General features: G+C 39.5%; 3 protein-coding genes across 5 annotated transcripts in view; 2 read left to right on the top strand and 1 right to left on the bottom strand.

The window, feature by feature from the left end:
• LOC127639461 (SLAM family member 9-like) overlaps window positions 1-27481 on the bottom strand; it is a 235745-nt gene that overhangs the window by 50930 nt on the left and 157334 nt on the right. The window lies entirely within an intron of this gene.
• Window positions 383-7802, top strand: LOC127640013 (uncharacterized). Its single transcript, XM_052122387.1, has 4 exons — window positions 383-656; window positions 6669-7004; window positions 7226-7504; window positions 7666-7802. The coding sequence occupies exons 1-4, from the start codon at window positions 569-571 to the stop codon at window positions 7794-7796; spliced, it is 834 nt and encodes a 277-aa protein (XP_051978347.1). The 5' UTR covers window positions 383-568; the 3' UTR covers window positions 7797-7802.
• Window positions 16713-27481, top strand: part of LOC127640017 (uncharacterized) — an 84053-nt gene continuing 73284 nt past the window's right edge. Inside the window, exons 1-2 of one of the 3 annotated variants that reach the window (XR_007970042.1) lie at window positions 16713-16748; window positions 22253-25130. Coding sequence is in view for 1 of the 3 variants with exons in the window: in XM_052122393.1 (XP_051978353.1) it covers window positions 25082-25130 (49 nt within the window). In the remaining 2 variants the exon portion in view is untranslated. Of the gene's footprint in view, window positions 16749-22252; window positions 25131-27481 lie in introns of those variants that run through there. The other 2 variants (XR_007970041.1, XM_052122393.1) reach the window with 2 other exon arrangements.

Raw genomic sequence — 27481 nt, 5'->3', positions numbered from 1 at the left:
TTATTCAGACTCGTGTTCAAACTGAGTTAGTGAGTCAATGAGAAACCTGCTGTGGTTTATTGAGCTCTGTTTGGGTCAGTGAGTAAATGAAGTGGTTTGATCTGTTGGGTGGACAAACAGCTTCAATCCTCAAAGTGTGTCTATTAATGGATGTATGTGGTTAGTTTGCGTGTGTAGTTTCTGTGTAAAGGGTTTATTATGCACCGTACATGCTCACAGTCTGTCTTTCACTTTAAACATTATACAACATTCGCCGATAAGTGGTGAATTAATTCAAACTGATATTTGATATTTGTCAAACAGCACATCAGTGATTGAACCAAACAACTGCAGCTATAATAAAACATGACATTATCAGCAAGATGTTCCTCGGATGTGGACGTGATAAAAGTGGACCGCTAAAAAACATCATGTGTGCCCCATATTGCCCCTATAAACCAATCAGATTATTAGATTGAGGAAGCTTTTCCATTTAGATGTGTAATATGCATCAGACAGTCAGTGAATGAACTGTGTGTGATCTGTGACGTGCGTCTGAGACTGACATTAATACACTAAATTCATTTGCATGTTTTTACTTACTAATTTGGACGTACTGCGGGAGAATATGGTTCCTGTATTACTTTTGCTGCATTTATGCTTGTGGCATTTTGAGGGTAAGTAATTGATTGTTTATTCATTCTTACAGTATGGAAAAAGGAGTTGCTACTATGAACATAAAACAAGTTTTTTTATTGGCTACAATTCCCAGAAAAAAGTTGTAATTTCTGACCAATCTCATACAAGACTAAGACTAGTGATAAACCGATATGGTAATGTCCGATGCAGATATCCAGAGAGCAGGGCGGCCGATACAATACATCACACAATTTAATACTGTAAATAACATAAAATTGCTCAAATATATTAGAAAGAAGGAAATAACAGTACACACAGTACTCCAGCAACCATGGATGAGATGTGCATCAACAATCACATTTACTCAAAAAACACAGAATTAAATCAATTGTTCAAATAGTGCGTAGTGAATAAGACATGACTGGATCACCGGCTTGAATTGACACAGAATGACCATCATGATTTGTGAATCAGAGGAACAATTGATCGTGAAGTTTTGATTCTGGATGATAGAATACACGCTTCAGAGGAAGAATATTAGATGAACACTTTCGGCGGAAGAACAGCTGGATTTTTGTGCATTTGTTTAAATCTGTTGAAATGAGAAATCTGCATATTGCTAACAGTATGTTATATAAGTATTATTGATATTTGCTTTTTATCATTAGAAAAGAAAGTTAAAAGTTGCAGGGAACTGTTGAGGACTGATAGAATATGTGCTTTAGAGGTTAATAAATGAAGCTCCACAGGATACTAGATCTGCTCAAGTTTTGTGAGGTTGGTTTATTACGTCTGTTAAAAGGAGATGTTGGCATGCGTTTAAGTTGTTTTGCACGCATGTTCTTGGCGTGCTGTTTCCTTGTGGTTTAAAATAATAAAATAAGGTAAAATAATAAACTTTCAAAAGTCTGAACTTAAAGTCGGATATGCCAATCCATTTATTAACATAACGAAAATAAAACATTTCTTCAATAATAAACTTAACTCAAGTCAGTCTCCATGATTACTGCGCGTGCCTCATGGTGAAAAACCATGCACCTCCCCGTGTGCCACACCTGCACTAATTAACCCCTGTCTTAAGTAGACTCGTGGCAGAACACAGCACCACCCCATCCCAATACACAGAATGGCTCCAACACAACCGGCCCCTAATTGTTCATGGCACTACAAAAAATAACAATTACAAACATATACATGTATGGAGACATTAATACAACAAAAAACATCTTACAATAAAAACAACAAACAAATAAACCCCTCTTTGGTGTGTTTGTTCACTTTTACATTGACTGTTCTACCAATATGCCTAATTCTGTCACTGGCCTTTCAATTATGTTTGTTTTGGTTTTGATTTGCACAGATCTGACTATGCCTGATTTGTCTGGAAAGGATTTAATAATCCTTCCAATCATCCAAAAATTTCATGGTGCTGTAGCATCTGCAACCAAAACGATATCTCCTGCTGCAAGATTACGTTTTGTTTTGTTCCACTTTTGTCTTTCCTGTAGAGTAACAAGATACTCTTTTGTCCACCTTTTCCAGAATAAATCTGAAAGACACTGAGCCTGTTTCCACATTCGTCTTATGTACTGGTCCTTTGATCAAACAGACCTGGAGGCAAAACTGGTTTCCTTTTCAAAGTAAGAAGATGGTTAGGTGTCAGTGGTTCTAAATCATTAGGATTAACTCTCGTGTCGGTCAGGTCATTCAAGCTTGCTTACGCCGCGATAAGTCATAAGACGCATAAGAATAGCACTGATGCAAGAGTCTGTGTCCAATGAGTGTGCCAATTCTAAATGAACTGCCCTGCTGGCCATGCATGTAAAGATAACCCCATAACGTTTCACATAGGAGCGTCCTTGTTTTTACCTCAATGGGCCAAAAATAGTCCACTCCCTCGTTAGTAAATGGAGGTAAGTCTGGAGTAATCCTTTCTTTGGGGAGATCAGCCATTTTTTGATCACACATTTTTCCTTTGTGGCGTTTGCAAAAGCACAACTTAACAAGATTTTCCTTGCTGCTGCATTGGCTTGAGTGACCCAGAACTTTTCTCTCAATTTGGAGAGGATGTAATTTCTCCCACCATGCCTCATCAGTTCATGAACATGTTTAAGAATTAACATGGAGATGTACTGATCTTTACACAGGATAACTGGGTGTTTGCTCTCTTCGGGCATTGCAGTCCTGGACAATCTTCCACCTTCTCTTAACAGTCCATCCTCTAGAACAGGATTCAGCTTGTTTATAGGGCTACACTTTTTACGGGTTTTCCTGTCCTTAGTGTACAAATCTCTTTGTCCTAATAACTGTCCCGATTGTAGTCTGCAGTCTTCCTTAAAGCATAAAATGCACAACTAGGTGATGACACTGCTCCAAAGAGATGTACAGTCATTCTGTACTCTTCAACTTGCTTGAACAGATCTCCATTAGGCCACCACAGGAACCTTAGAAAGTCTTTGTCTTCCTCAGCCACTTTGACTTGATAGAACATAGACTTCACATCAGGCGTAAAAGCAACTGGTTTTGTAGAAGCTGTTACGTTCAAAGAAGTTCCTTTAAACTTAGCTCCACAGTCGAAGACAACTTCATAACTTACCTTTGCGTGGGTGATACACTCAGTGATGAGGAATATAGAACAGGTTATCTTCTCCACCACGCAATTGATCCTGTGGTACTATTTCTGCATAGCCACTGCTGATGACATTCTCAAGAACGCTTGTGTATTCTTGGTGGAACTTCTCATTTCTTTCCATTTTCCTTCTTAGTCCAATGAGGCTGTTGAGTAATACAACGATTGTTTGGCAGTGTTACCTCCTGGGCTTTGAATGGCAGCTTTAAACTGTAATGTCCGTCCTTTAAGTTTACAGATTTTTCCATTATTTTAATGAATCCTGCCTCCTGTCTTGACATTTCTTCTTTGTCGCTCTGCGATTTTTTCATTGAAGTCACTTTGGTACTGCTTCTCCAATAGCAACTGGGTTATTTCATTTTGCCTTTGCAGAATCTGTCATGTAGAATTGTCATCAACTGCATGTGCATTTTCAGTGGGTCCTGCAACTGCAACAGGTAAGCCTTTATTTCTCATCAATCTTGTAGACTTCTCAAACTTTGCATCAGGAATGTCAGGTATTTATTTCGATCTTTGCTTCTCAACATAAGATCCCATTCCATCCTGATCCGAAAATGCTTGCAGTACTGCCAACTCTGCATCTGAGGCTTCAATATCAGCATCCATTTCCACTTGTTCCATCCTTCTGCGTAATGATTCTGCCTCCTGCTCCAATTCATGTTTCATTTTTAGCTGCTGCGTGTGCCAGGAGTGCAGCTTTCTTGGCTTCTACTTGTGCAACTTCAAATGCAGCTTTGCTTGATCGACTTGATTCACTGGTGCGGCTTTTTAGTGCAAGATGATGTTCCAACATTTGATACACTGTCCGTTGGCTTTATATCATCCTCAAGGTGAACATTTTCAGTAGTACCATTATTTGTACTCTTAAAATAATTTTCCACACGCTGGAAAAATTTGTTCACACTTAAAAGCTTTGCTTTGAACCATGTTTCATGCTTTTCTTTTTCTTTTCGGGTAGCAACTCAAGCAGATTGTTATGTGCAACCTTTACGTCATTAATCAAGGCTTGATATTTGCTGAAGCTACTTTTTATTTCAGCTTCATAACAGCGTCACACATTAAACCTTGAACAGTTTGTTTGATGTTGGCAGCTTTACTTAATTTGGATTTTCTTAGTGTCTCTAAGTCACTTAGTTTAGAAAGCAGTGCTTTTGTTGTAAGTTTTATAGACCTTTTTTTCACAGAGGCTTCTTCCTCGTTATCATTTTGAGAGTCAGCCGACACCACATGTGTTACCTCGATACCTTGATGATTTTCATCCATTTTACCTTCTTTTCAACGACCGAAAAACAACATTTAATTTAAATATCATGAAAACAAGAAATCAGAAATAAAGCAAACACTTTAATTTTCTTGTATAAACCCCTTGACCCAAATGTCTCTTATTTCAAGTCCTCGTTTACTTTAAACCAAATGTCAATGTATTGTATTCCCTTTTCATTCTTGCTGTTCACATTTTAATAACTGCAGCTCTTAAAAGTCATACTACATCATGTGTGTGTGTTAACTGCCGTTACCTCGCTTTACTCGTTCTAGGTCCGAAAGAACTTTCCTCCACTGTCCGACGTAGTGTCTGCATCGAAGTGTCCAATCTTCACCTGCACCACGTCCAGACCACCTCACTGTCCAATGTGAGGCCGCTCACCGACCTCCGTCGTCTATGGCGTCCGTCCTCAACGCGTCCAGACCACCTCACTGTCCAATGTGAGGCCCAAAGTGCTTCGATTCGGCGTCCGCTACCGATCACTGCAGTCCGTCACCGATCACCGCCGTCCGTCACCGACCTCCGCCCGTCATCACTGCTTCCTGGCGCCTCACTGTCCAATGTGAGGACCGCTGCGCCCGTAGGTCTACTGGCCCAATGCGTTTCCATTCAGCCGATCACTGTCGAAACAAGGTGCACGAACAGCACAAGGATTGTGTCGTTTAAACTTGATCAGTCTTTTCCTCATACAGAGGTGGTTTTTGACTAATTGTTGGCATGCGTTTAAGTTGTTTTGCACGCGTGTTGTGGGCGTGCTGTTTCCTTGTGGCTTAAAATAATAAAATAAGGTAAAATAATAAACTTTCAAAAGTCTGAACTTAAAGTCGGATATGCCAATCCATTTATTAACATAACGAATATAAAACATTTAATAATAAACTTAACTCAAGTCAGTCTCCATGATTACACGCCGTGCCTCATGGTCAAAAACCATGCACCTCCCGTCGCCACACCTGCACTAATTAACCCCTGTCTTAAGTAGACTCGTGGCAGAACACAGCACCACCCCTTCCCAATACACAGAATGGCTCCAACAGGAGATATCTGGATATTTGCTGACGGTATATGATATTAGTGTGATTGATATTTGCCTTTTTATCATTAAACAAGTCAGTTAAAGTTACAGGGAACTGTTGAGGAGAGAGAGAATGAAACAGATGAGCAGTTTAATATTATGAGCTCAAACGCGATATTGTCTGAATTATCGCTCTCGGCAATATATCAGTCGACCACTAACTAAGACCAAACTAATCCTTACTCATCTACTTTTGTATTTACTATTATTAGATATTAACGTGGTATTAAGTGTGAAAAAGCATTTTAAAATGCAGATAATTTACACTTTTTAGAATTTAACCTCCTTATTAAACATGATAAATGGTGAATCTATGTACTGATGATCATTGTCCCATGTGTGTCAAACATGTTGAGTGATCCAAACATCATCTGCAGCCTGAAACTGTTGAATGCACTTAACTGCATAGAGAGATATATGATGCTCCCTTGCTCCTCCCTTGCCCCTCCCTTGAAATGCACCTTATTTTCATCCTAACTCCATATAAAGCCTCTGAAAGCAAATATATAAGAATGTATATACTAATGTTAATGAATAGAACAGTATTGTAAAGTGATAACAGAATAAAATAACAAAATATATATTAATATGAAGCTAAATGACCCACAGATGTGTTAATGTTGAAACATATTCAAAATAACAAACATGTTTTTTCAACTTTTGGGAATGTGGTCCTAATTTCCTCATATGTGGACATCATGTTTATCAGCGCGCTGACACAAGAAAAACAAATATAATCTTTAAATCACAAATCAAAGGAAACTAGAGACTCTTTACAACCAAACAGATTTCAATCAAAAAACTTAAAGAGGTTTCTTACCAGAGGCACTTTTGTTGGCGCAGCGCCAGTAGCAGCACTTCCTGTAAATCACTTCCTGTCAATCGACGTCATGCTGTTGTGTCACGTGTCACGCTGCGCCAGAAGATTAACCCTTAAATTACTGTGAAGAGTTTTGTCAACAGTATTGAGTCGGTTTTAACTCATTTAATTAATGTGTTGCATATAGCGAAGCTAAAATACAAAGTCCACACATGTGGATGTGGTGTCGCATGATAATAAAGATGTTTGTTTGTCTCTGCAGGTGTGTTTGGTGTTGATCCAGATAAAGTGAAGTCAGTGTCAGTGATGGAGGGAGATTCTGTCACTTTACACACTGATGATACTGAAATACTGAGAGATGATGATGTTTTACACTGGATGTTTGGAGCTCAGAATCCAGATACTGTTATAGCACAAATCAACAGACCAGCAAATATAACCTCAATAATGGACGAACAGTTGAGATTCAGACTGCAGCTGAACGATCAGACTGGAGATCTCACCATCACAAACATCACAACCGCACACACTGGACTTTATAAAGTACAGATCAGCAGAAACACAATATCATTTAATATATTCAATGTGACTGTTTATGGTGAGTACAGAATAACATCAGTGTCCTCTTCATATTTCATTCTCACATCATCATCATACTATTATAAATATCAAAAACAATATAAATCATGCAATGTAATGAGAAGACTGAAGGTCTGACACTCTTGTCTTCTGAGACTCACAGATCACAATAAACTGCGACTGATTATGATGAAACTGATGTTTGATGTTTATTTTATTGACTCTGAATTATCTTTCCAGCTCGTCTGCCGGTTCCTGTGATCATCAGAGACTCTTCTCAATGTTCTTCAAGCTCTAAATGTGTGTTGGTGTGTTCAGTGGTGAATGTGACACAGGTGACTCTCTCCTGGTACAAAGGAAACAGTTTATTGTCCTCCATCAGTGTGTCTGATCTCAACAGAAGTCTCGCTCTACATCTGGAGTGTGTCGATGATTCTTACAGCTGTGTGATCAACAATCCCATCAGAAACCAGACTAAACATCTCGACATTACTGAAGTCTGTCAGCCGTGTTCAGGTGGTGAGTTTATTGTTTGTTTACAGTCTCTGAAAATGCAAATTAATTTCTTTGTTTCACTGTTGTGAGTTCTGATTGAAGTTAAACTAGTCGAAACTATTTCAATATTAGTTCATAAACCGGCTCAGTCCAGCTATCATCTGTTTGTTCTGTTATTTCCTCAGATTGTGTTCACTGTTGTGCTTTCACTGAAGCTGTGATCCGATTGGTCCTCTCTGCTCTGGTGGGCGTGGCTTCTGTTGCTGTACTAGTTTATGACATCACATCCAGAAGAGAAGTGACATCACCATCATGAAGTGGCAAAACACATGAATATTAATTAGGATATGTGCAGACAATGCCAAATAATATTTTACAACTTTTGAGTTTATCGTCACTCTTGATGAAATGTATGTACATCTCTGTGACGCACTCATGAGAGGGATTACATAAGCTTGTTGGTAAGGTCACTCAAAACAAGGTGAGACACCGTTTAGCTATTATGCCACCCACAGCTGGCACCAGCTTCAGATGTGCCCAAACATTATCCACATTTAAATATCATGGGGTTTATTAACCTTAAAGATCCCTGGAGCACCTGTTCAGTGTTTCCACATCCGACATCCGATCTTTTTACAACTTGTTGAACATGTAATTGTATGTATCTTTTATTGTCTTTATCATGTCTGTGTGAAGCACTTTCAATTTCCACTGTGTATGAAAATAAACTTTCCTTACATTGATTGTAAGAGTGCATTTCCCTTAACTGTCTGAATGAGCCGCTGGAAGCAGTGAAGCACCTTTCAAAATTAAGAGTCCCCGCTGATTTTGGGGCTTGATTATAGCTAAAAGTCCCGTGATAAGAATCAGAATCACAAAAAGCTTTATTGCCAAGTACATTTTTTATGCATACAAGGTATTTGTTTTGGTGTTGTAGGCGCGTGTCACACATTCTCTAAATATAAGAAAGTTAAGGAGAAACAGTATTAAAATAAGCAATATAAATAAATATGTCCACACAGTATATATTAAAAGTAAGAATAAAATAAAAGAGCAGCAGAGTAAGTACAGTGGCATGTAGAACCAGAAGTGGAGTGTGGAGAGTGTCAGTATGGGTACCGGGCCTTGTTGATAAGGCTAGTGGCGGATGGGAAGAAACTGTTCTTGTGGTGTGAGGTTTTTTCCTGATGGACCTCAGCCTTCTGCCAGAGGGGAGTGTCTCAAAGAGATTGTAGCCGGGGTGGGAGAGATCAGCCACAATCTTTCCAGCACGCTTCAGGGTGTATATTGCATATTGCAGCCAATCACCTTCTCTGCAGACTGGATAACAAGCTGTAGTCTGCCCTTGTCCTTGGCAGTAGTAGCAGCGTACCAGATAGTGATGGAGGATGTGAGAATGGACTCAATGATGGCTGTGAAGAAGTGCACCATCATTGTCTTTGGCAGGTTGAATTTCTTCAGCTGCCGCATGAAGTACATTCTCTGTTGTGCTTTCTTGATGAGGGAGTTGATGTTCAGCTCCCACCTGAAGTCCTGGGAGATGATAGTTCCCAGGAAGCGGAAAGACTCCACAGTGTCAATTGAGGAGTCACAGAGGGTGATGGGGGCAGGTGAGGCTGAGTTCTTCCTGAAGTCCACAACCATCTCCACTGTCTTTAGAGCGTTGAGCTCAAGGTTGTTTTGGTTGCACCAGGTCACCAGGTGGTCAACCTCCCACCTGTGGGCGGACTCGTCACCATCAGAGATGAGTTCGATGAGGGAGGTGTTGTCCGTAAACTTCAGAAGCTTGACGGACTAGTGACTGGAGGTGCAACTGTTAGTGTACAGGGAGAAGAGCAGGGGAGAAAGAACGCAGCCCTGGGGGGATAGAGGGCTAATGGTCTGTGAGTCGGAGATGTGTTTCCCCAGCTTCACATGCTGCTTCCTATCAGACAGGAAGTCAGTGATCCACCTGCAGGTGGAGTCAGGCACACTTAGCTGGGAGAGCTTCTCCTGGAGCAGAGCCGGGATGATGGTGTTTAAGGCAGAGCTGAAATCCACAAACAGGATCCTGGCATAGGTTCCTGTGGATTCCAGGTGCTGGAGGATGTAGTGGAGGGCCAAGTTGACTACGTCGTCTACAGACCTGTTGGCTCTATATGCAAATTGCAGGAGGTCCAGGAGGGGGTCGGTGATGTCTTTGAGGTGTGAAAGCACAAGGCGCTCAAAGGCCTTCCTAACCACAGGGGTCAGGGCGATGGGTCTGAAGTCATTAAGTCCTGTGGTCCTTGACTTCTTGGGAACAGGGATGATAGTTGAGGACTTGAAGCAGGCTGGCACATGACATGTCTCCAGTGAGGTGTTGAAAATATCTGTGAACACTGGAGATAGCTGATCAGCGCAGTGCTTCAAGCTGGATGGGGAGATAGCATCCGGTCCAGCAGCTTTCCGGGGGTTCTGTCTCCTGAAGAGTTTGTTGACGTCCCTCTCATGGATGGAAAGAATCGGCACTGAGGGGGTGGGGGGTGGAGGGCGGTACCTTTAAGTTAGGCATTGTTGGGGGTGTCTAGGCCCCTGCTGAGGTGGGGGAGGTGGAGGTGATGCACTGTAGCTGGAGCTGTTGGAAGGTGTCGTGGGGTATGTTTTCAGGACTTTCCCTTTGTTGGGAGGTGTCGTGGGGTATGTTTTCAGGACTTTCCCTTTGTTGGGAGGTGTCATGGGGAACGGTTACAGGACTGTCCCTTTGTCTTTCAAAGCGGCAGTAGAACTCGTTCAGGTCGTTGGCTAGGCGTCGGTCGTTGATGGGGCTTTAGGCTTGTAGTTGGTGATTTGCTTGAGCCCTTTACAGACAGACGTAGAGTCGTTGGCTGAGAGCTGGTGTTGGAGATTCTCAGAGTACCGTCGTTTAGCCTCTTTCACCGCCTTGCTAAACTTGTACTTCGCCTCTTTAAGTCTTTGTCCCTACTCCTGAAGGCATCTTCCTTATCAAACCTTAACCTTCCGAGTTTGGCTGTAAACCAGGGTTTGTCATTGTTGTAACTCACCCTGGTGCGTGATGGAATACGGCAGTCTTCACAGAAGTTGATATATGATGTCACAGCCTCATCCAGACTGTTTGTAGCAGTCCTGAACACGTCCCAGTCAGTGGAGTCAAAACACGTCTGGAGATTCTCCACAGCCTCACTGGTCCACTTCCTTGATGTCCTCACTACAGGTTTGCAGAGCTTTAGTTTCTGCCTGTATGCAGGAATCAGGTGGACCATGACGTGGTCAGAGTGTTCCAGTGCAGCACGGGGGATGGCAAGATAAGCATTCCTGACAGTGGTATAACAGTGATCCAGAATGATCTCCTCTCTGGTCGGGCATTTAATAATCTGTCTGAATTTAGAGAGTTCATGACTGGTTTCCTTTGTTAAAGTCACCAAGGTCAAAAACTAAAGAGTCCGGGTTGGTCCACTCCACACACAGTATCTGGTCGGCGAGCATGCGCTGTGCGACCTGCACGTTGGCCCGCGGCGGGATGTAAACACCGACCAGAATGAATGAAGCAAACTCACGGGGTGAATAAAAAGGCTTAAAGTTTATGATGAAAGATTCCAGGTCAGGAGAACTGTGCTACTGGATCACTGTCACATCATTGCACCAACCGCTGTTGATGTAAAAACAGATTCCTCCACCTTTAGTTTTGCCGGAAAGTTCCGTGTCTCGGTCCGCTCAGTAAATTTGGAAGCTTGCCAGCTGCAATGCAGAGTCCAGGAATTAAGGGTGGTCACACTACACTTTATTCTGCTATACTGACAGAGGTGTAGATTCCAGGTGGGATGAGGGGTGGTTACGATATTTCGTCATCATCTCTGTTCTAGTGGGTATGAAGAATCTCATCTAAAAACAACTCATGCATTTATTTAGTTGTAGTGTAAATAATCTACAGTTACTTTTACCTTTGTGTTATTTTAAAGTTTATTATTAAGTATTGTAATCAAATGTTTAGTGTATGTTGTACACACAATATGTCAAAATATTTTAAACATGAAGCAAAAATTCTTTAGACTTTAAGGTGCATACAGATATGAGGATGTTTGACTAATGCCATCTTTACACGGCAAAGGTGGCACAGAAGTGGCATCTATGTGTATTTGTCTATATATATAAAATGGTATGAGATTAATGTTTTCAATGTATAGAATATAGAAATATGAAATAAATGAAAATATGAAGTTATACTTTTAAATAAGAAAAGTAAATTATCGAAGTTATGCTCTATCATGACATCAACAATGTTTAAAGCTGCTCTGATAATGTAATAACACAGAACCAAAGCAGCATCAGAACTGAGGCGGGTCAGAGCGGGCATCATTTAGGCTGGCATTTATGCGCTCAATGAATACACAAGAAATCTAAATGTAGAAGTGTTTTCACCTGATTCGTGTGTGATGTTCCAGAGAGGATTGTGCTGAGACAGACATCATTAAATGCTGTTTTGAGATCTCTTATTTAAAAAGGACATTAAATACAATCAGTCTCGTGATGTTTATTGAACTGCAGTTTCTTCAGCTCACCAGTAGAGTTCACAATCACAAGCTTTCTAATCCACTTCAATCACATCATGACAGGTCACACATAAACAACAATAAAAGACTTATTCCTGAGGAAAGGTCACACATTTTAGAAATGAACATTCTTCATCAATACAATAAATAGAGATCAGAGTAACTTACACAGAAATACTGACAGAAATACTCAATCTTTTGCATTTAGCAACTTTTTTGGCCGCCAGTGTGTGTATATACACTCAACTGTGATATCCCATTCCGATCCTGCACTATTAGTTGAAATGGGGAAAAGCCATTATACATAATAATTAAACTAACTTTAAATTATTGGAACAAACTCCGGAAAATAACTGAGGATCGTCCTGCTATTAGAGGACTATATGAATGTTTTGAGTTGGTCAAATCAAAGAAAAAGTTTGTAAGTTATATAAGACAACGTTTAATATGGGCTGAAAAGTTTAAGATTTTAAATATTGCTCCTGCTAATAATCCTGGAAGTGTGTTTGTCCCGGGATGGCTACTGTCTACAGATGTGGATTATTTCATGATGATAAAGAAGATCTCAAAGAAACAGATGATGATTATATAAATACTAAATATATTTCAGTTCTTCAAGTTTATACCGATGGATCCAAAGATCCTGATAGTAATCGGACTAGTTGTGTTATGTATATTTCTCAACTAAGATGAAGATGATTGATCTGTTTTACAGCTGAAACAGTAGATTCACATTCTGTGGGCATTAGAACGGGCAGAGGATGTTAGACCAACAGGATGGTTATTTGCTCTTCTTCAGTTTTAATCGGTGTAATAAAAGACAATCCACTGCAGATCTTATTTTAGATCTGTTTTTAAGATTGCACCGGATTAGTTGTTAAGAATGGGACATTAGATGTATTTGGTTATCTGCACATAATGGAATTAAGGGCAATGAAGAAGCAGATACACTTGCTAAAGAGTCATTAAAACAAGAGAAAGTCGGCATTAGTGGAATTTGGAGGAACTGAATTAAGAAGTAAACTAGTGTCAGGTATTGGGATACTATGACATCATCAATGGGAAGAAGACAGCAGACATCTTTTCTCAATACAGCCACATGTTAAAACTCATTTCAGGAAATAACCGGTTCCTTATATTATAGGAAAACATCTGGATGGATTGTGTGATGTATGTTGAGAGTCTGAAACTGTATCACATGTATGACTTGAATGTTTGAAATTTGATAGTGCTAGCTAGTGAGAGTCTTTCCTGTCCATGTGCTAACATTGTGATTAGTCATCAGTGGAAATGTGTACTTATATAACGGTCTGGACTAACAGAAACACTCAAATCTCCCCTAACACCGGTGGATTATATCACAACAATGCGACTATCTCTGAAAAATGAATGACAACGGGAAGATGCATTTTCTGTTAAACAGGAGTTTGCTTGTCATCCAAATCAATAGTTCAATCTGAATTGTGTAACTTTACAACCTGTTCCAGTTTAATATTAGTGATGGGTGTGTTTGTGTAACTCCGTTTGGTGGTGCAGAAATGACAGACTTCAGTTTAGCAACACTTGTTACTCCGGAGTAGTGTCCCAAACATAACAGCTGCATCAATCATAACTGAACAGCTGAAGTGGATTGTAAATTGTAATTTATTTATTTTTTTTGTGGTGTGGTCATTGAAAATGTTGACAGGGCAAATAACAATCATGAACCGACAAAATCCCTCATTGTCGAGTCCTGTTTTGTTCCATTGAAGACAGAAAGTCATTTGGGTTTAGAGTAATGATGACACAGAATTGATCATAGGAAGCAAGAACTGGGCTATTAGCTGTCCGCAGCGCTGTGGCTCATCGTCTCGCTCTGCCGGTAAGTAGTGAAATCATAAAGTGAACCCTCTCGCTGTCGGATCGTAAATGGGGGTGATATTTTAGGTAAAAACTGCACTGCATGAGAAAGCCGCAATTATCAGAAGACCCATCAAACCTCTCGGGAGGTATAAAACTAGCCGCTCCGCAGTGTGTTGGGAGTATCATCGGGTTCAGGGATAGGTACAGGTGGAATCGAAGCTGGAGGTGGAACAGGATTTAATTGATCAGAGCACGTACCGTTTGCAGTATTTCTTGGATCTGCTGTCCCTGGGTGGTCAACGCCTGTTCATGCCTCCCAACAGTAGATCCTTGAGGCGAAATTGCCGCACACATCCATTCTAAAGAACCTTGGAGGTTTTCCGCTGAATCAAACAGAAATGATCTTTATCTGTTGAGTGCCAATTTGACTGTTTTTGCATGACGTCACGACTGTCAAATCTGAACAGAATTCAACGTTTTCTTACATGTAATTACGAGATAAACAAAGAAGTGAAAGATAGAAACTCAATTAACTCAGACATTACATAAATGCAGCATTATTACTCTTCTGTCACAACAACTTCTTTAAAGATCCACTTCTGATGAAATTCTTTGAAATAAAGCTACAGGTCAGACCGGTCGAACCAGCCGTCAATCATCATCTAAGCAGATCAATTAAAGCTCTAAAGCATCTAAAGAACAGGGCGTGTTCACACAATAACCGCCAGAAGGTCAAACTATTAATACATTTTACACAAAGAGGAGAATTATTTCAAACACGCACATCATGTTGTTCATGTCTCTTCAGTCAAATACAAACTTTATAATGTGGATTTAGTTTTGAACTCTCATGTTGCTAAAACTTGAACTCTTATTAGAGTTTAATGAAGTCTCGGGTCATTTGTAATACTGGAACTCTCCGTATGTTCAACATCAATTCTGGAAGTCTGTGACAATCTTTCTAAAACTGCTTTTTGAAGTCGACATATAAATCTACATGTCTTAAGATTTGAGAGTCCTCAAACCTCTTTGAGTTCTTCATGGTTTGACAAAGTTTTACAACCATCCCTGACGTCCCGTTCCTACTTTTCTGTTCCCTGTTTTTGTTCATGTGGAAAAGAAAAACCCTTTGTGATTTTTTTATTATAACTGCAAGATCTTTCTCACACTAATTAAACCCGTGATTTATATGGGACAAAAGTAGTACATTAATCTTATTAAGTTCTCTGACAGGGTGCCAACAGGAACAAGGATGTAATCAGTAATCTGTGCTTTTCTGAAACGAAAGATTTTTGGGAATGTCGTTAGTTTGGAAGCCTCAAAAAACACCAAGAAACCAAAAACTTTCAACTTGGTTCAGTTTAATATTAGCACTATAGCATGTTAGTGTTGGGTCAGGATTATTGGCCTGTATTTCAGCATTATTCTGCAGTTTAAGGAGTCTTTCACACACGTGCTGTACCTGTCTGCACTGTTTTATGTAAACATGTGCTGGTCTTTGTGTTCTCACTGTTTGTTCAGCGTCTTGCGCAAGAGCCCACATCTGTAAGATGCTGTGTTAATTGATCTTTGAAACACTTCGAGACGTCTGAGTTTGGTTTCAGGTGTTGTGCTCATCTGCAAACAGTGTAAAAATCTGTCCAAGAATCATGTGCAATATTCTTTACAAACTTGACTTGTTTAATGAAGTCTGTTTAAAATGGTCAACACTCACATGAGATGACCACTTGAGTAATGTCAGGATCCTAATTAAAGCTGTTTTTAGCTGTTTTTGGACCCTCCTGTTATTGGACACTTTTGCTGGCAGAATAGATTAATTATTCATGCCTTATATATGACTTATAAATGCTCCAAAAATCACAAAATCTGCATAAAAGTAATCCATAAGACACCAGTGGTTTAATCCATGTCTTCAGAAGTGATTTAATCTTTTTTTGAGTGAAAATGGACCAAAATGTAAATCCTTTTTCACTGTACATCTTCCAATTGCAGTCTACAGGACTGGTCCTGATTTCAAGCTCGATTACACTTCCTAGTGCAGTTCACAGAGCACTAGATGGCACTGGAAAATATAAATATAGGATTGAAATCATGATTGCCAAAGAGAACGCTGATGTCAAGATTTACTTTGAAAAGGGACTTAAATATTGATCTGTTTCTCACCCACACTTATCCAATCACTGCTGAAGATTAAACCAATGCTGTCTATTATTTATGTGCTTTTTGGATCTTGAAAGTTCTGGTCATCATTCACTTTCATTGTATGGACCAACAGAGCTGAAACATTCTTCATGTTCTTTACCTACTTTACTAAGGGTGCTCCGATCAGGATTTTTGGGGCCGATCACCGATCACTGGAATCAGTATTGGCCGATACCGATCACGGGGTCTATTTGAAGCCTTCTATTTATCATGTAGCAGCATTTATTTATTTATTCTTAACAAAAATGTATATTAAGTATTAAAATTAAGAGATGATAAAGTATCATGAACTGACAACTGTTTATTTCTTGGCAGGAAACATGTGCAACATATCCACTCCCTCTCTTAAGGTGCGTACACACTGCCAGCAACATCGCGCGCAACAGCGACTCCATCCCATTCATTTTCAATGAGAGCACAGCGACTTCCGGCGACACGAGCTGTCGCGACCGTTGGCGACTAGATGTGGGCGTTGAGACAAGTTCAACTTTATTCAAATGAAGAGCGACTTACGGAAGCGACAGCCAGAGAGATAAGACGGGAGAGCTCACTTGATCCTTCTCTCTCTCTCTCTCTCTCTCTCTCTCTCTCTCTCTCTCTCTCTCTCTCTCTCTCTCTCTCTCTCTCTCTCTCTCTCTGTGCGCATGCGTGAGTGTTGCGGAGCGAGTGGAGCGTGGTTGTGAGAGTGTGTGCAGGTGCGTTTTTCAAACTTTTCTATCTTTTTTTTCTCTTTACTATAATTGCGAAGTTTAGTTTAGTTTAAGTTAAAGTGTGTTGTTTTTGTGTGGCGCGCCGGTTTCTGTTCTTTCGGGAACATGGCGTTTGCCGGTTCGGAGGTTTTTGAGTTACTCACACGGCGTCATGGAGTGAAAGTGGCGTCCGTGGTGAGTATAGAAGAGTGCTGTTTAGCGGCAGGTGAAGTGGTGGGATTGTGTTCTATTTTGTCGGCTTCTAGAATGAACAATGCCATAGTAATGTTTTTGAGTACTGTGGAAAAAGCAAATGAATTAGTGGAGCGTGGTATAGTGATAAATGATGCGTTTACTGTTGTGCTTCCGCTCTCTATGCCGTCTAAGAGAGTGACGCTGTCAAATGTGCCACCTTTCGTAAAGGATGAGTTCCTAGTAAATATGCTGTCTCGCTACGGAAAACTGGTTTCACCAATCAAAAGATTCCACTTGGAAATGTTTCTCCACTTCTGAAACATGTAGTCTCCTTTAGGAGATATGTATATATGGTACTAAAGAATAACGCTGAGCTTGATGTGTCATTTAATTTTCGAGTGGACGATTTTGACTACTTGATTTATGCAACTACTGATAAAATGAGATGTTTTGGTTGTGGTAGAGCAGGGCATTTGGTCCGTACATGTCCAGATAAAACTGAAAAGGAGGATGCGGTTAGACCACAGACAGTTGCTGAGGTAATAGTGGAAACAGAGGTTCCCATGGCGGATTTGAATGTTTCAAATGTGGTTGAAGGTGAGCCATTGGCCGTTGATGGGAGTGTATCTGAGACTGTACAGAATAGACGTCCAGGGTCTGAAGAACTCATGGAAGATATGGTTGTTATGGCTGAAGTTGAAGTGCAGAATAGTAGCACTGATTGTGGAATAAAATCCTCTGAAGTGTTGTCTGATGTCGTTATCACAGAAGAGGTGGTTTCACAGTCTTTTAAAGTACCTTTGAAAAGAAAGAACATAAAAAGTGAGGGTAATTTGAAGATGGTGAAAAAAAGTACAAATGAGTTGTCCAATGAAGAGGAAGATGATAGTGATGGGGATACATCTGATTCCAGTAGTGTTCTTTCTCAGTCGGATTATAACATTCGAGGTTATGATGCTCAAAACATCAAACGGTTTCTGAGAATTACAAAAAACAAGTGGAATGTAGTGGTTGAGGACTTTTTCCCAAATACTCAGTTATTTGTGGAAAGATATCGGAGTTTAATGAGTGAGGGTTGCTTTACAGATAAAGAGGTGTACCGGCTGAAAAAGATTGTGAGAAAAATTAATATGGAAACAAGCAACAATGATGGTGTTTAAAATGTTGAATTCCATGGTCCCTGCTGCGATGCTTGTGTGGAGCTTATTTTTGTTGTGTTTTTTTTTAAGCATGAGTAACATAAATATTGCATCCCTGAATGTGAATGGTGCAAGGGATTGCAAAAAAGAGCGGAGATTTATGAGTTATGTAAACAAAAACATTTCGATGTTGTGTTACTCCAAGAGACACATAGCGATGTACAAAATACAAATAATTGGGCCATGGAATGGGATGGGCTCTCTTTTTGAGTCATAATAACTCACTTAGTGCTGGAGTTGCTGTCCTGTTCTCAAAAAATTTCAGTCCCTATTTCTTCACGAAGTGGGCGAGATAATAAAAGGGAGAATTTTAAAAATTAGAGCGTTGATTGAAAATCAAGTTTTTGTTTTTATTTGTGTATATGCTCCTACGGCAAGTGCAGACAGAATTGTTTTTTAGACTCTTTATGCACGACTTTAAAAAAGTGTACAGATGATGATATTTTAATTCTGGGTGGTGATTTTAACTGTACTGAAAAGGATATTGATAGAAATCACCTTGAGCCTCATACGCTGTCACGTAAAGACTGATACAACTTATTAAAACTCATGAGCTTAGTGATATATGGAGGAATTTTCATGGGAATTGTAGGCAATATACATGGACTCATATTCGTGATAAGATTGTATCTTTGGCAAGGTTAGATAGACTATATTGTTTTAGTCACCAGATTAATGTTTTTAAAAGCTGTTGTATTACTCCAATCTCTTTCTCTGACCATTGTATGGTTCAATGTTCTTTGTTTTTGAGCTCTGTAAAACCAAGGAGTGCGTATTGGCATTTTAATAATGCTCTTTTGAGTGACAAAGATTTTAAAGACATTTTTGAATTTTTTTGGGAGGATTTTAGAGACTCAAAGTTAGATTTTAGCTCATTACAACAGTGGTGGGACTCACGGAAAAGCCCAAATTAAACAGTTAAGCCAACAGTATACAAAAAATGTCACGGTAAATGTAGATAGGTTAATGAAGGTTTTGGAGATGGAAATTGTTAAATTGGAAGAACAGGTAGAATCCACTGGTGATTGGACTCTTATGAGATGTATTTCGGAAAAAAATCCAAATTGAATGATTTATTAGAGAGGAAAGCAAAAGGGGCTTTGGTTAGGTCACGTTTTCAAAGCATTGACCAAATGGATGCATCTTCAAAGTTTTTTTGGCCTGGAGAAGAAGAATGGCCAAAAAAGATTTTTTCATTCATTGCGATCCGAGCATGGGCAGATGTTAACTGATGTTAATGAAATTCGAAGAAGAATTGCAAGTTTTTATAAAGAGTTATATAGAAGTGAGCTCAAAGCAGAACAAATCACAAATAATAATTTTTTAGAAAATTTACCTCAAGTGTCTTCTGAGTCTCAGGGGATCTTGGTGGTGAACTACGTGTTGAAGAGCTAAAAAGAGCACTTAATAGTATGGAGCCTGGGAAAGCTCCAGGTATAGATGGCCTTCCTGTTGAATTTTTTAAGGCTTTTTGGCCTGTGGTGGGAGAAGACTTGCTTGAAGTTCTAAATGACAGTTTTACAAATGGCCATTTGCCTTTGAGCTGCCGTAGAGCTGTTCTTACCCTTCTACCTAAAAAAGGAGATCTCACTGAAATTAAATGTTGGAGGCCAGTGTCAGTTTTGTGTAGTGACTACAAGATCCTTTCTAAAGCCCTTGCTAATAGACTTGCAGGGATTTTAGAGCAGGTGATTCACCCGATCAAACATATTGTATCCCAGAGAGGTCTATTTTTGATAATATTTCATTCATCCATGACTTTTTTGACCTTGCTAAAATGAAAGGTTTTGATGTTGGCCTGATCTCTTTAGATCAGGAAAAGGCTTTGATAGGGTAGAACACCAATACCTTTTAAATACTCTGGAAGCCTTTGGGTTTTCTAAAGGTTTTGTGGAAAAAATTAAAGTTTTATATAATGACATTGAAGGTATTCTGAAGGTTAACGGTGGCTTATGTGCTCCTTTTAAAGTGGAAAGAGGTGTAAGACAAGGCTGTCCTCTGTCTGGTATGTTATACTCTATTGCAATAGAACCTCTTTTATGCAAGGTCAGAGATAACATCAAAGGTATGGTTTTACCTTTTTCTGGTAAAACTGTCTTTTTGTCAGCTTATGCTGATGATGTGGTGATCTTAATCGGTGATCAAAATGACATTGATAAAGTGGAAAATATTTTAAATGATTTTAAAGAAATATCTTCAGCCAAGACAAACTGGGCCAAAAGTGAAGCGATTTTGGTTGGCCATTGGTCACAGGGTGCACCAAAACTCCCAAATGGATTAACCTGGTCTAAGAGAGGTTTTAAATATTTGGGTGTATTTCTTGGAGATGACTCTGTTGTAAAAAGAAATTGGGATGATGTTCTTGAAAAAGTAAAAGGAAGACTGAAAAAATGGAAGTGGTTGATTCCAAAGATGTCATACAGGGGACGACTCTAGTTATTAACAACCTTGTGGCATCCTCTTTGTGGCATCGTCTAGCATGTGTGGATCCTCCTCTGTGTTTACTCTCTGATATTCAGAAGGTTTTAATCGATTTCTTTTGGGAAAAGTTACACTGGGTATCCCAAAGTGTGTTATTTTTACCCAAAGATGAAGGAGGACAAGGTCTTATAAATGTGCAAAGTAGAGTTGCAGCTTTTAGCATGCGCTTTATACATAGACTGTTATCACGGATCAAACAAGGCAAACTGGAATGTTGTTGCTTGTGAGATTTTGAAGAGCTTGGGAGGCTTAGGTCTTGATAAGTCTCTTTTTTGATGAACCCCAAAAATAGATACATCGAATGTACCTATTTTTTACAAGAACATTTTCAAAGTCTGGAATTTGTTTGAGGCTACTATAAGACAAAATTCGAGATCACTCTTTTGGTTACTTCAAGAACCACTGATTCATGGTACCCGTTTTGAAAGGGTTGTAAACAGTGCTTATTTTCCTGCAAACACCAGTCAATTGATAAAAGCAGGATTTATAACACTGGGACACCTGGTAAATACTGCAGGACCGGACTTTAAGAACATTGAAGAGACGGCAGTAAAGCTGGGTTTTAAATCGTTAAGAGTGGTTCGTCAACTTGTAATGCTGTGGAGGTCAGTTCTGGAAGAAGAAGAGATGGAAACCATTGTAGACTTTTGTCAAGGTTTTTGGAACCAGATGATGAGGACCCTTTCCATTTCTTAATCTTGTCACCTAAAATGGATGAGTGTCAAGGTCTGTTTTTAGAAAAGAAAGATATATGTTTTAGTGCTGATTCTTTTAATGGGAAAGTTTTGTATATAAATTGTGTCAAAGTTTTTAATAGGAAAGTTTTACATAAAAGGAGTGATACACCATGCGTAATGTCCTTGGGTTAAGTGATGATTTTAGACCACAATGGAGAGCACTATATAAGCCACCGTTACCAAAGAGAGGGGTGACATACAGTGGAGAATTTTACATGGGGTTATAGCTGTCAATGCTTTTATTTCTGTTTTAAACCCAGATATTAGCCCTGACTGTCCTTTTTGTTCTCAGAGAGAAACAGTTTTTCATGCTTTTATGCACTGTGATAGATTGAGACCGTTATTCATTGTTTTAGAGTCATTTTTTAAGGCTTTTAATGAAGATTTTTCTATGCAAATGTTTATTTGCGGGTTTAAATATGTAAGAAAAAAAGCTTCTGAGTGTCAACTGTTAAATTTTGTTCTGGGCCAATCAAAAATGGCAATTTATGTGAGTAGGAAAAATAAGATTGAAAACATTTCTGGACAAGATGTACTGATGGTTTTTCTAATGTGATTAAATCAAGAGTAATTACAGATTTTAATTTTTTCAAAGCTATGAATGATTTGTTATCATTTGAAATGATATGGTGTAGTTGTGAGGTATTATGTTCTGTTCATGAAGGGACAGTAATTTTTTCAAACTTGTTGCAGTAAAGGAGTATGGTATGTTTTTGTTCTTGAATAGAAGTATGTAAAGTGTGTTTGTATAATGAAAATGTGACTTATGAAAATTGATGTAATGGAAAGCTTTTTCGTTTGACTGTATTAAAAGGTGATTTAAAATTCAATTCAACTCTCTCTCTCTCTCTCTCTCTCTCTCTCTCTCTCTCTCTCTCTCTCTCTCTCTCTCTCTCAGCTCCTGTAGTAACGGAAAGATGGATGAAAGGCTAATTCTTGCTGTTAGCAATTTTCCAGTGCCCTATGATATGTCTCTTCCCACGTACAAGGACATTTTTAAGAAAAATACTGCGTGGAAAGGTGTATCTGAGATCGCGGGGATTTTATGGACCCAGACAGACCGGCATTTGTGTTTTCGCCGCAGATAAACAGCCGCTATGGCAAACAGCACGCCTGGTTTCTCATTCATCTTTGATATAAAGCATTTTATGTACTGATTCCATTTATATTTAGACTTTTCACGCCAAAATGTTTGTTTTTAGTGGCAAGAAAAGAGATTTGGTGTCAACAGCAATGGAATGGCATCCGTGAATGTCATTTATAAATGTTACTAGGCAACCAGTAGTGGGAACGCCCACTAGCGACTTCACGGCCAGCCACTGGCGACCTGCAGCGACAAAGTCGCTGGCAGTGTGAACGCACCTTTAGAGACACAACTTAAACCATAGCTGCCTATGTTATTGAGAACAGCTTAGAGCTTAACAAATATAGCTTTCCTGTGGAATAAATTACAAAAACAGAGTATTTATACATTTACTTCAACAAAGGCTATAGCCAAAATATTGTTTCAAGTCAGTCAGCCATCAATTTATCTCTGCATTTAGGAGATAAAGGATCACTGGCAATAAATATCTCACTTCTTAGGGCAGGCCTAACAAGCCAGGCCCATTGTAAGTTCTCTTGGGATGTCAAGAAATGCAGCTGACACTAACAGAACCGCAGCTGCACTATCATGACTGCTTTTGCATCATGAGTCAATGATAAACTCTGGAGTAGCCACTTTTTTTCTGGAAAGCTCAGGCAGATTTTGTGGGCTTTTAGAGAGGAGTAGAGAGATGGTGAGTGGGGAACAGAAAGAGAGAGATTAGTAGGTTCAGATCTCCCAAAGGTTATTTAAGCGTCAATGGCAGGTTTTTCTTTATAAATATAAGCATCTCCGCATTTTTGGCAGACAGCTTGTTCCTCTTCTCATCTACAATATTCCCTGCTGTGCTAAAAAGTCGTTTGCTATCTACACTTGTGCACTGTGCACAGAGGTATGCTCGTGCTGCTTGTGCGAGAGCGGGAAAACGGCTTTTATTGTCCTGCCAAAACACAAGCGATTTCCGCTCCGCGGAATAACTGGCTTCGATGTTGTTGAGCAGCTGATGTCACTGCCACCATGTTCCCCATCTTCATCCAACAACTCTGCATACATGGCATGTAAGGAGCCAACTCGTGGTACTTTCTCTGGGGGCTCGGATCCGCTCGCTGCCAGGCTCACCTCACCATTCTTCTGCTCAAGTCTAGTGGCCAGGACATCAGAAAGCAGCCCACGTATCTGGGGCTTGAGTGCGTCAGGGAAATAGCAAGAGCCTCCGCAGTGTGTGACCCTGACAACTCTTGAGAATGAAGAATTGCGTGAATGTGCAGTTAGGCTCAACATGTAGATGGGACATACACTCGAACTCCAAATGTCACTTGTGAAACTGATTGATGTGATGTCCTTCATAAGGCCGTCGACATGTTTAAACACAGTTTGGTATAACTGCGGCAGGCATACATCAGTGAAATATTTATGCCCTACAAGAGTAGCGTAAATCCAAGTACGACATGAGTCGCTGGAAACCTCCGTCTTCCACAATAGACAGCGGCTGATGATCAAGGCATATGAATTCCATTATTTTGGCTGATATTTCTTTTTGTTTCTTGCTGTCATTGCTGTAGGGTTGATGTCGTTGCAATGTCTCTGTTACCGACAGCTGAGTGAGTGGCGCCTGAGCTGCCAAGCGGTCTCGCTCTCTCTCTGCCTTGGTGCTAGCTAGCTTTGAAAACTGCTCATATTCCTTTACGTGACTAACCTTCAAATGTCTGATGAGGTTGGTGGTGTTGAAATGTTTTTGGTGCTTTCCACCCCGTGGGATTTCCTTTGCACGCACGTTGCAAATTGCACATTTATTGTCTCTTTCAGACACCTGGTAGAACTGCTAGATTTCTGAATATAGTGATGCCATTTTAGCTGCACGTAGAAAAATTGTCTCGTGAGTTTTGCATCATTTAATAGGCTTTTCTGATCGGCCTTTAAAGAGACCACCGATCAAACTATTTAAAACGATTATCGGCTGACAACGATCGGCGGTCGATCGATTGGAGCACCCTTATACTTTACCTTTGGAAGAATATTCCAGATAATTTATTATCATCATTTAAAATGTGCTGTATATTTATCTTCTCTTATCTCTTGGCTCGGGCTGTTTGGTTATGCAAAGTGACACTATTTACATTTCCCTCCTTTTCCACGTAGAAGATAAATTACATGAAACCTGACTTTGACCATACCAGGACAACTGCACATTTGATTTGCAAAACAGAATGACTGCAGAGTTATATCAGTCATCTACAGGAACTAAACATGTTTCTTTACAACACTAGAATATTTAGTCCATTGTTTAATTATACTGAATAAAACATACAAAAATGATTACAAATCTTTAAAGAGCTACTAAACAGTTTTGATTCAATGACTAAAATGTAAATCGGATTCTCTTTGAGCCAAACTTATTTCTCATAATATATGAATGTATGTCTGTGTTTCACAAGGAGTAGATTTCTTTCTCCAGTGTTTTTCTATAGAGCTCAACAATGTCCAGTACAATATACACTTTCATTTCTGCTGAAACCTGTGGAGGAGGGAGGGAGGGGTTTGTTTTTCTGTAGCTTATAAAATGAACTCGCACACCAGATCATAATAACATCAGACCTTGCGCTTCAGGACAGAGTTTAAGTCCGTCACTTCTTTAAGAACATCATGAAGCACTGCTGGAGTTTACTCGCTCTACACCTCTTCATTGTGAATGGTAAGATATTCCCATTATTTAACCATTTATTTTTTACATTATTCTTTTTATGCAATTTCATACTTTATTTTTCATTATGTTTATCATTTTTATACGTTATTTATAAAAATAAAAACAGTAGCAAGCTTTAGTTTTCTGTGAATAATATATTTGAGGAATAAGTTGATAATTGTATAGTTTTGTTCACACGGCACGAGATTTCTGAACTTCCTCTTACAATGTAGTTTTGAGTTCTGAATATTTAAAGAAGTCTCAGAGTTAAAAAGAAAAGTCTCTCTTTTACTGCTAATTTTATTAAAAGGTGTTTTAACTTAAATTAAACACTGAACAGTCAACCTCTTTATTTTCTGCTGTCTCAATGGCATATAACACAATTACAGACGCACATAATCACCAGCGTGACAGTCAACATGAAACATGAAACAGTCCTTCATCATCAAACCGGTTATACCAGTTTCAATCTGTTGATGCCAGTGTGAAGAGATTTGTATTGTTGGTAGCTTTGAACATACCTGATGTGTTTTATGTCAACGCATGTTTGTATTATTGTACGAATTCTACATTATTTTAAATATCCTTATGACTGTCTCATTAAAAATATCATTTACAATGAATAATCGCCACTATTAAAATAAATGTTATCCTTTAGGTTAAAACTGCGGCTGCCAAACCAAAACCGTCAAATTAAAGTAAAATATCTTTATTCAAATAAAGTTAAAAAACATTTACAGACATTTTTATTAAAGGCTTTGCAGAGAAACACAGTTATTTTACAGGTATTTCCTGAATTATTATGATCCTTCAATTAAGAGTTAACACACGCTAAAGATTATAAAATACCAGTTTTATTTCCGAAGACAAAAAATACTGTATAAAACAGATTCAAATCATCTCAGACTTGACTGGCAGTGTCTGTGTTTAGATTGTACTTTTACAGGTTTTAATCTAAATACAATATTTAATGATTCAGTTTTTATCGAATTACAGAACAAACCTTAAATGAAATACAACAGTTAATATTTAGTTGCACTGATTAACAGTAAACGCACTAAGATTCACTGAAAAGTCCTTAAATGTACCAATTTACCATTCCTTTAAACAAGTGCAAACAAACTTTATTTACATTGTTTACCAATATTTGCCATTATGAGACAATCTGGCAATGTGAATACAGAGTCCTGTCAGCTTTGAGAGTGTTAGTTATTAAATGTTTACCAATTTAACCTGCACCTAATGCATGTCTTACACCTAACCCAAAAGAAGACGTGGATTCACAACAATGGACACTTTTCACATATGAATCATAGTGAGAGAAACACAAAAACTGACAACTGATGCACAAAATCAAGCCAAACATCTAATAAATGTATGAACTGCAGCTGTGTTTACCCTGTTATAACATGTCTGAGGGTCACGAGGGAACTTAATGTTCTCCTGAAAATAAAATAAAGGATTGATGATGATGATGATGATGATGATGATGATTAATAGCTTATCTTATATAGTACTGCAGTTGATATTTACTAGTGATGGACTTTCTCTCTGTTGAGTCTGTTCTCACCATAAATCTTGTGTGTGCGATCTTTTCCAGAAACATTTGTGTTGTACTGGTTGAAAATCTCTTCCTGATCGTAATCAATAATTTAAGTGGTCTAAATAAAATAAAAAAAAAAATAAAAAATAATAAAATAAAAAATATATTGTAGTGACTTTCTCAAGGAGGACAGGAAAACAGGGGGTCTGGCACAAGGTAAGCCTTTTTAATTGTTTTTTTTTATAATGTGCACACACACACGTAAGCACAGAAACGCTGGGTTGCTGTACGTCCGTCTCCCTCTGCTCTGTGGCTGCTGGCTTTTTATCCGCTCTCCTCGCTCTACTGCAATTAGAGACAGGTGTTAGACATAATTTAGCTCAGGTGTGAGCGCCCTTACCGCTTTTCTCTCCCGGACGGGCGCTTGACCACGCCCCCGCTGCCACATACCCCCACCGCCCGACTCAGGCCGGGGCGACATCCGGCCTGCCTACCACTCCCCCCCCATTTCTGGAGAGGAAGTCAGCGGCAGCCATCTGCACCCCCGGTCTGTAGACCACCTTGAACTTAAAAGGCTGGAGGGCCAGATACCAACGGGTGATCCGGGCGTTAGTATCTTTCATCGCGGTGGAGCCACTGCAGTGGGGCATGATCCGAGCAGAGGGTGAAGGCCCGCCCCAGCAGGTAGTATCGGAGGGTGAGGACCGCCCACTTGATGGCCAGACACTCCTTCTCTATGGTGCTGTACTTAGTCTCCCTTAAGGAGAGCTTCCGGCTAATGTACAGCACCGGGCTCTCTCCCTCCACCACCTGCGGA

Source organism: Xyrauchen texanus, chromosome 48, assembly GCF_025860055.1.
Source record: "Xyrauchen texanus isolate HMW12.3.18 chromosome 48, RBS_HiC_50CHRs, whole genome shotgun sequence".
NCBI classification, from domain to species: Eukaryota; Metazoa; Chordata; class Actinopteri; order Cypriniformes; family Catostomidae; genus Xyrauchen; species Xyrauchen texanus.
The sequence above is the reverse complement of the archived record's forward strand: the minus strand, read 5'-3'. Positions and strand labels throughout refer to the sequence as shown.

What these genes read in the sequence shown, in the direction of transcription:
- LOC127640013 (XM_052122387.1), top strand. Translation starts at nt 569, where the DNA reads ATGTTTTTACTTACTAATTTGGACGTACTGCGGGAGAATATGGTTCCT. An exon ending in ATGCTTGTGGCATTTTGAGG is followed by an intron (nt 657 to 6,668) that starts GTAAGTAATTGA and finishes TTGTCTCTGCAG; the next exon opens with GTGTGTTTGGTGTTGATCCA. An exon ending in ATTCAATGTGACTGTTTATG is followed by an intron (nt 7,005 to 7,225) that starts GTGAGTACAGAA and finishes TTATCTTTCCAG; the next exon opens with CTCGTCTGCCGGTTCCTGTG.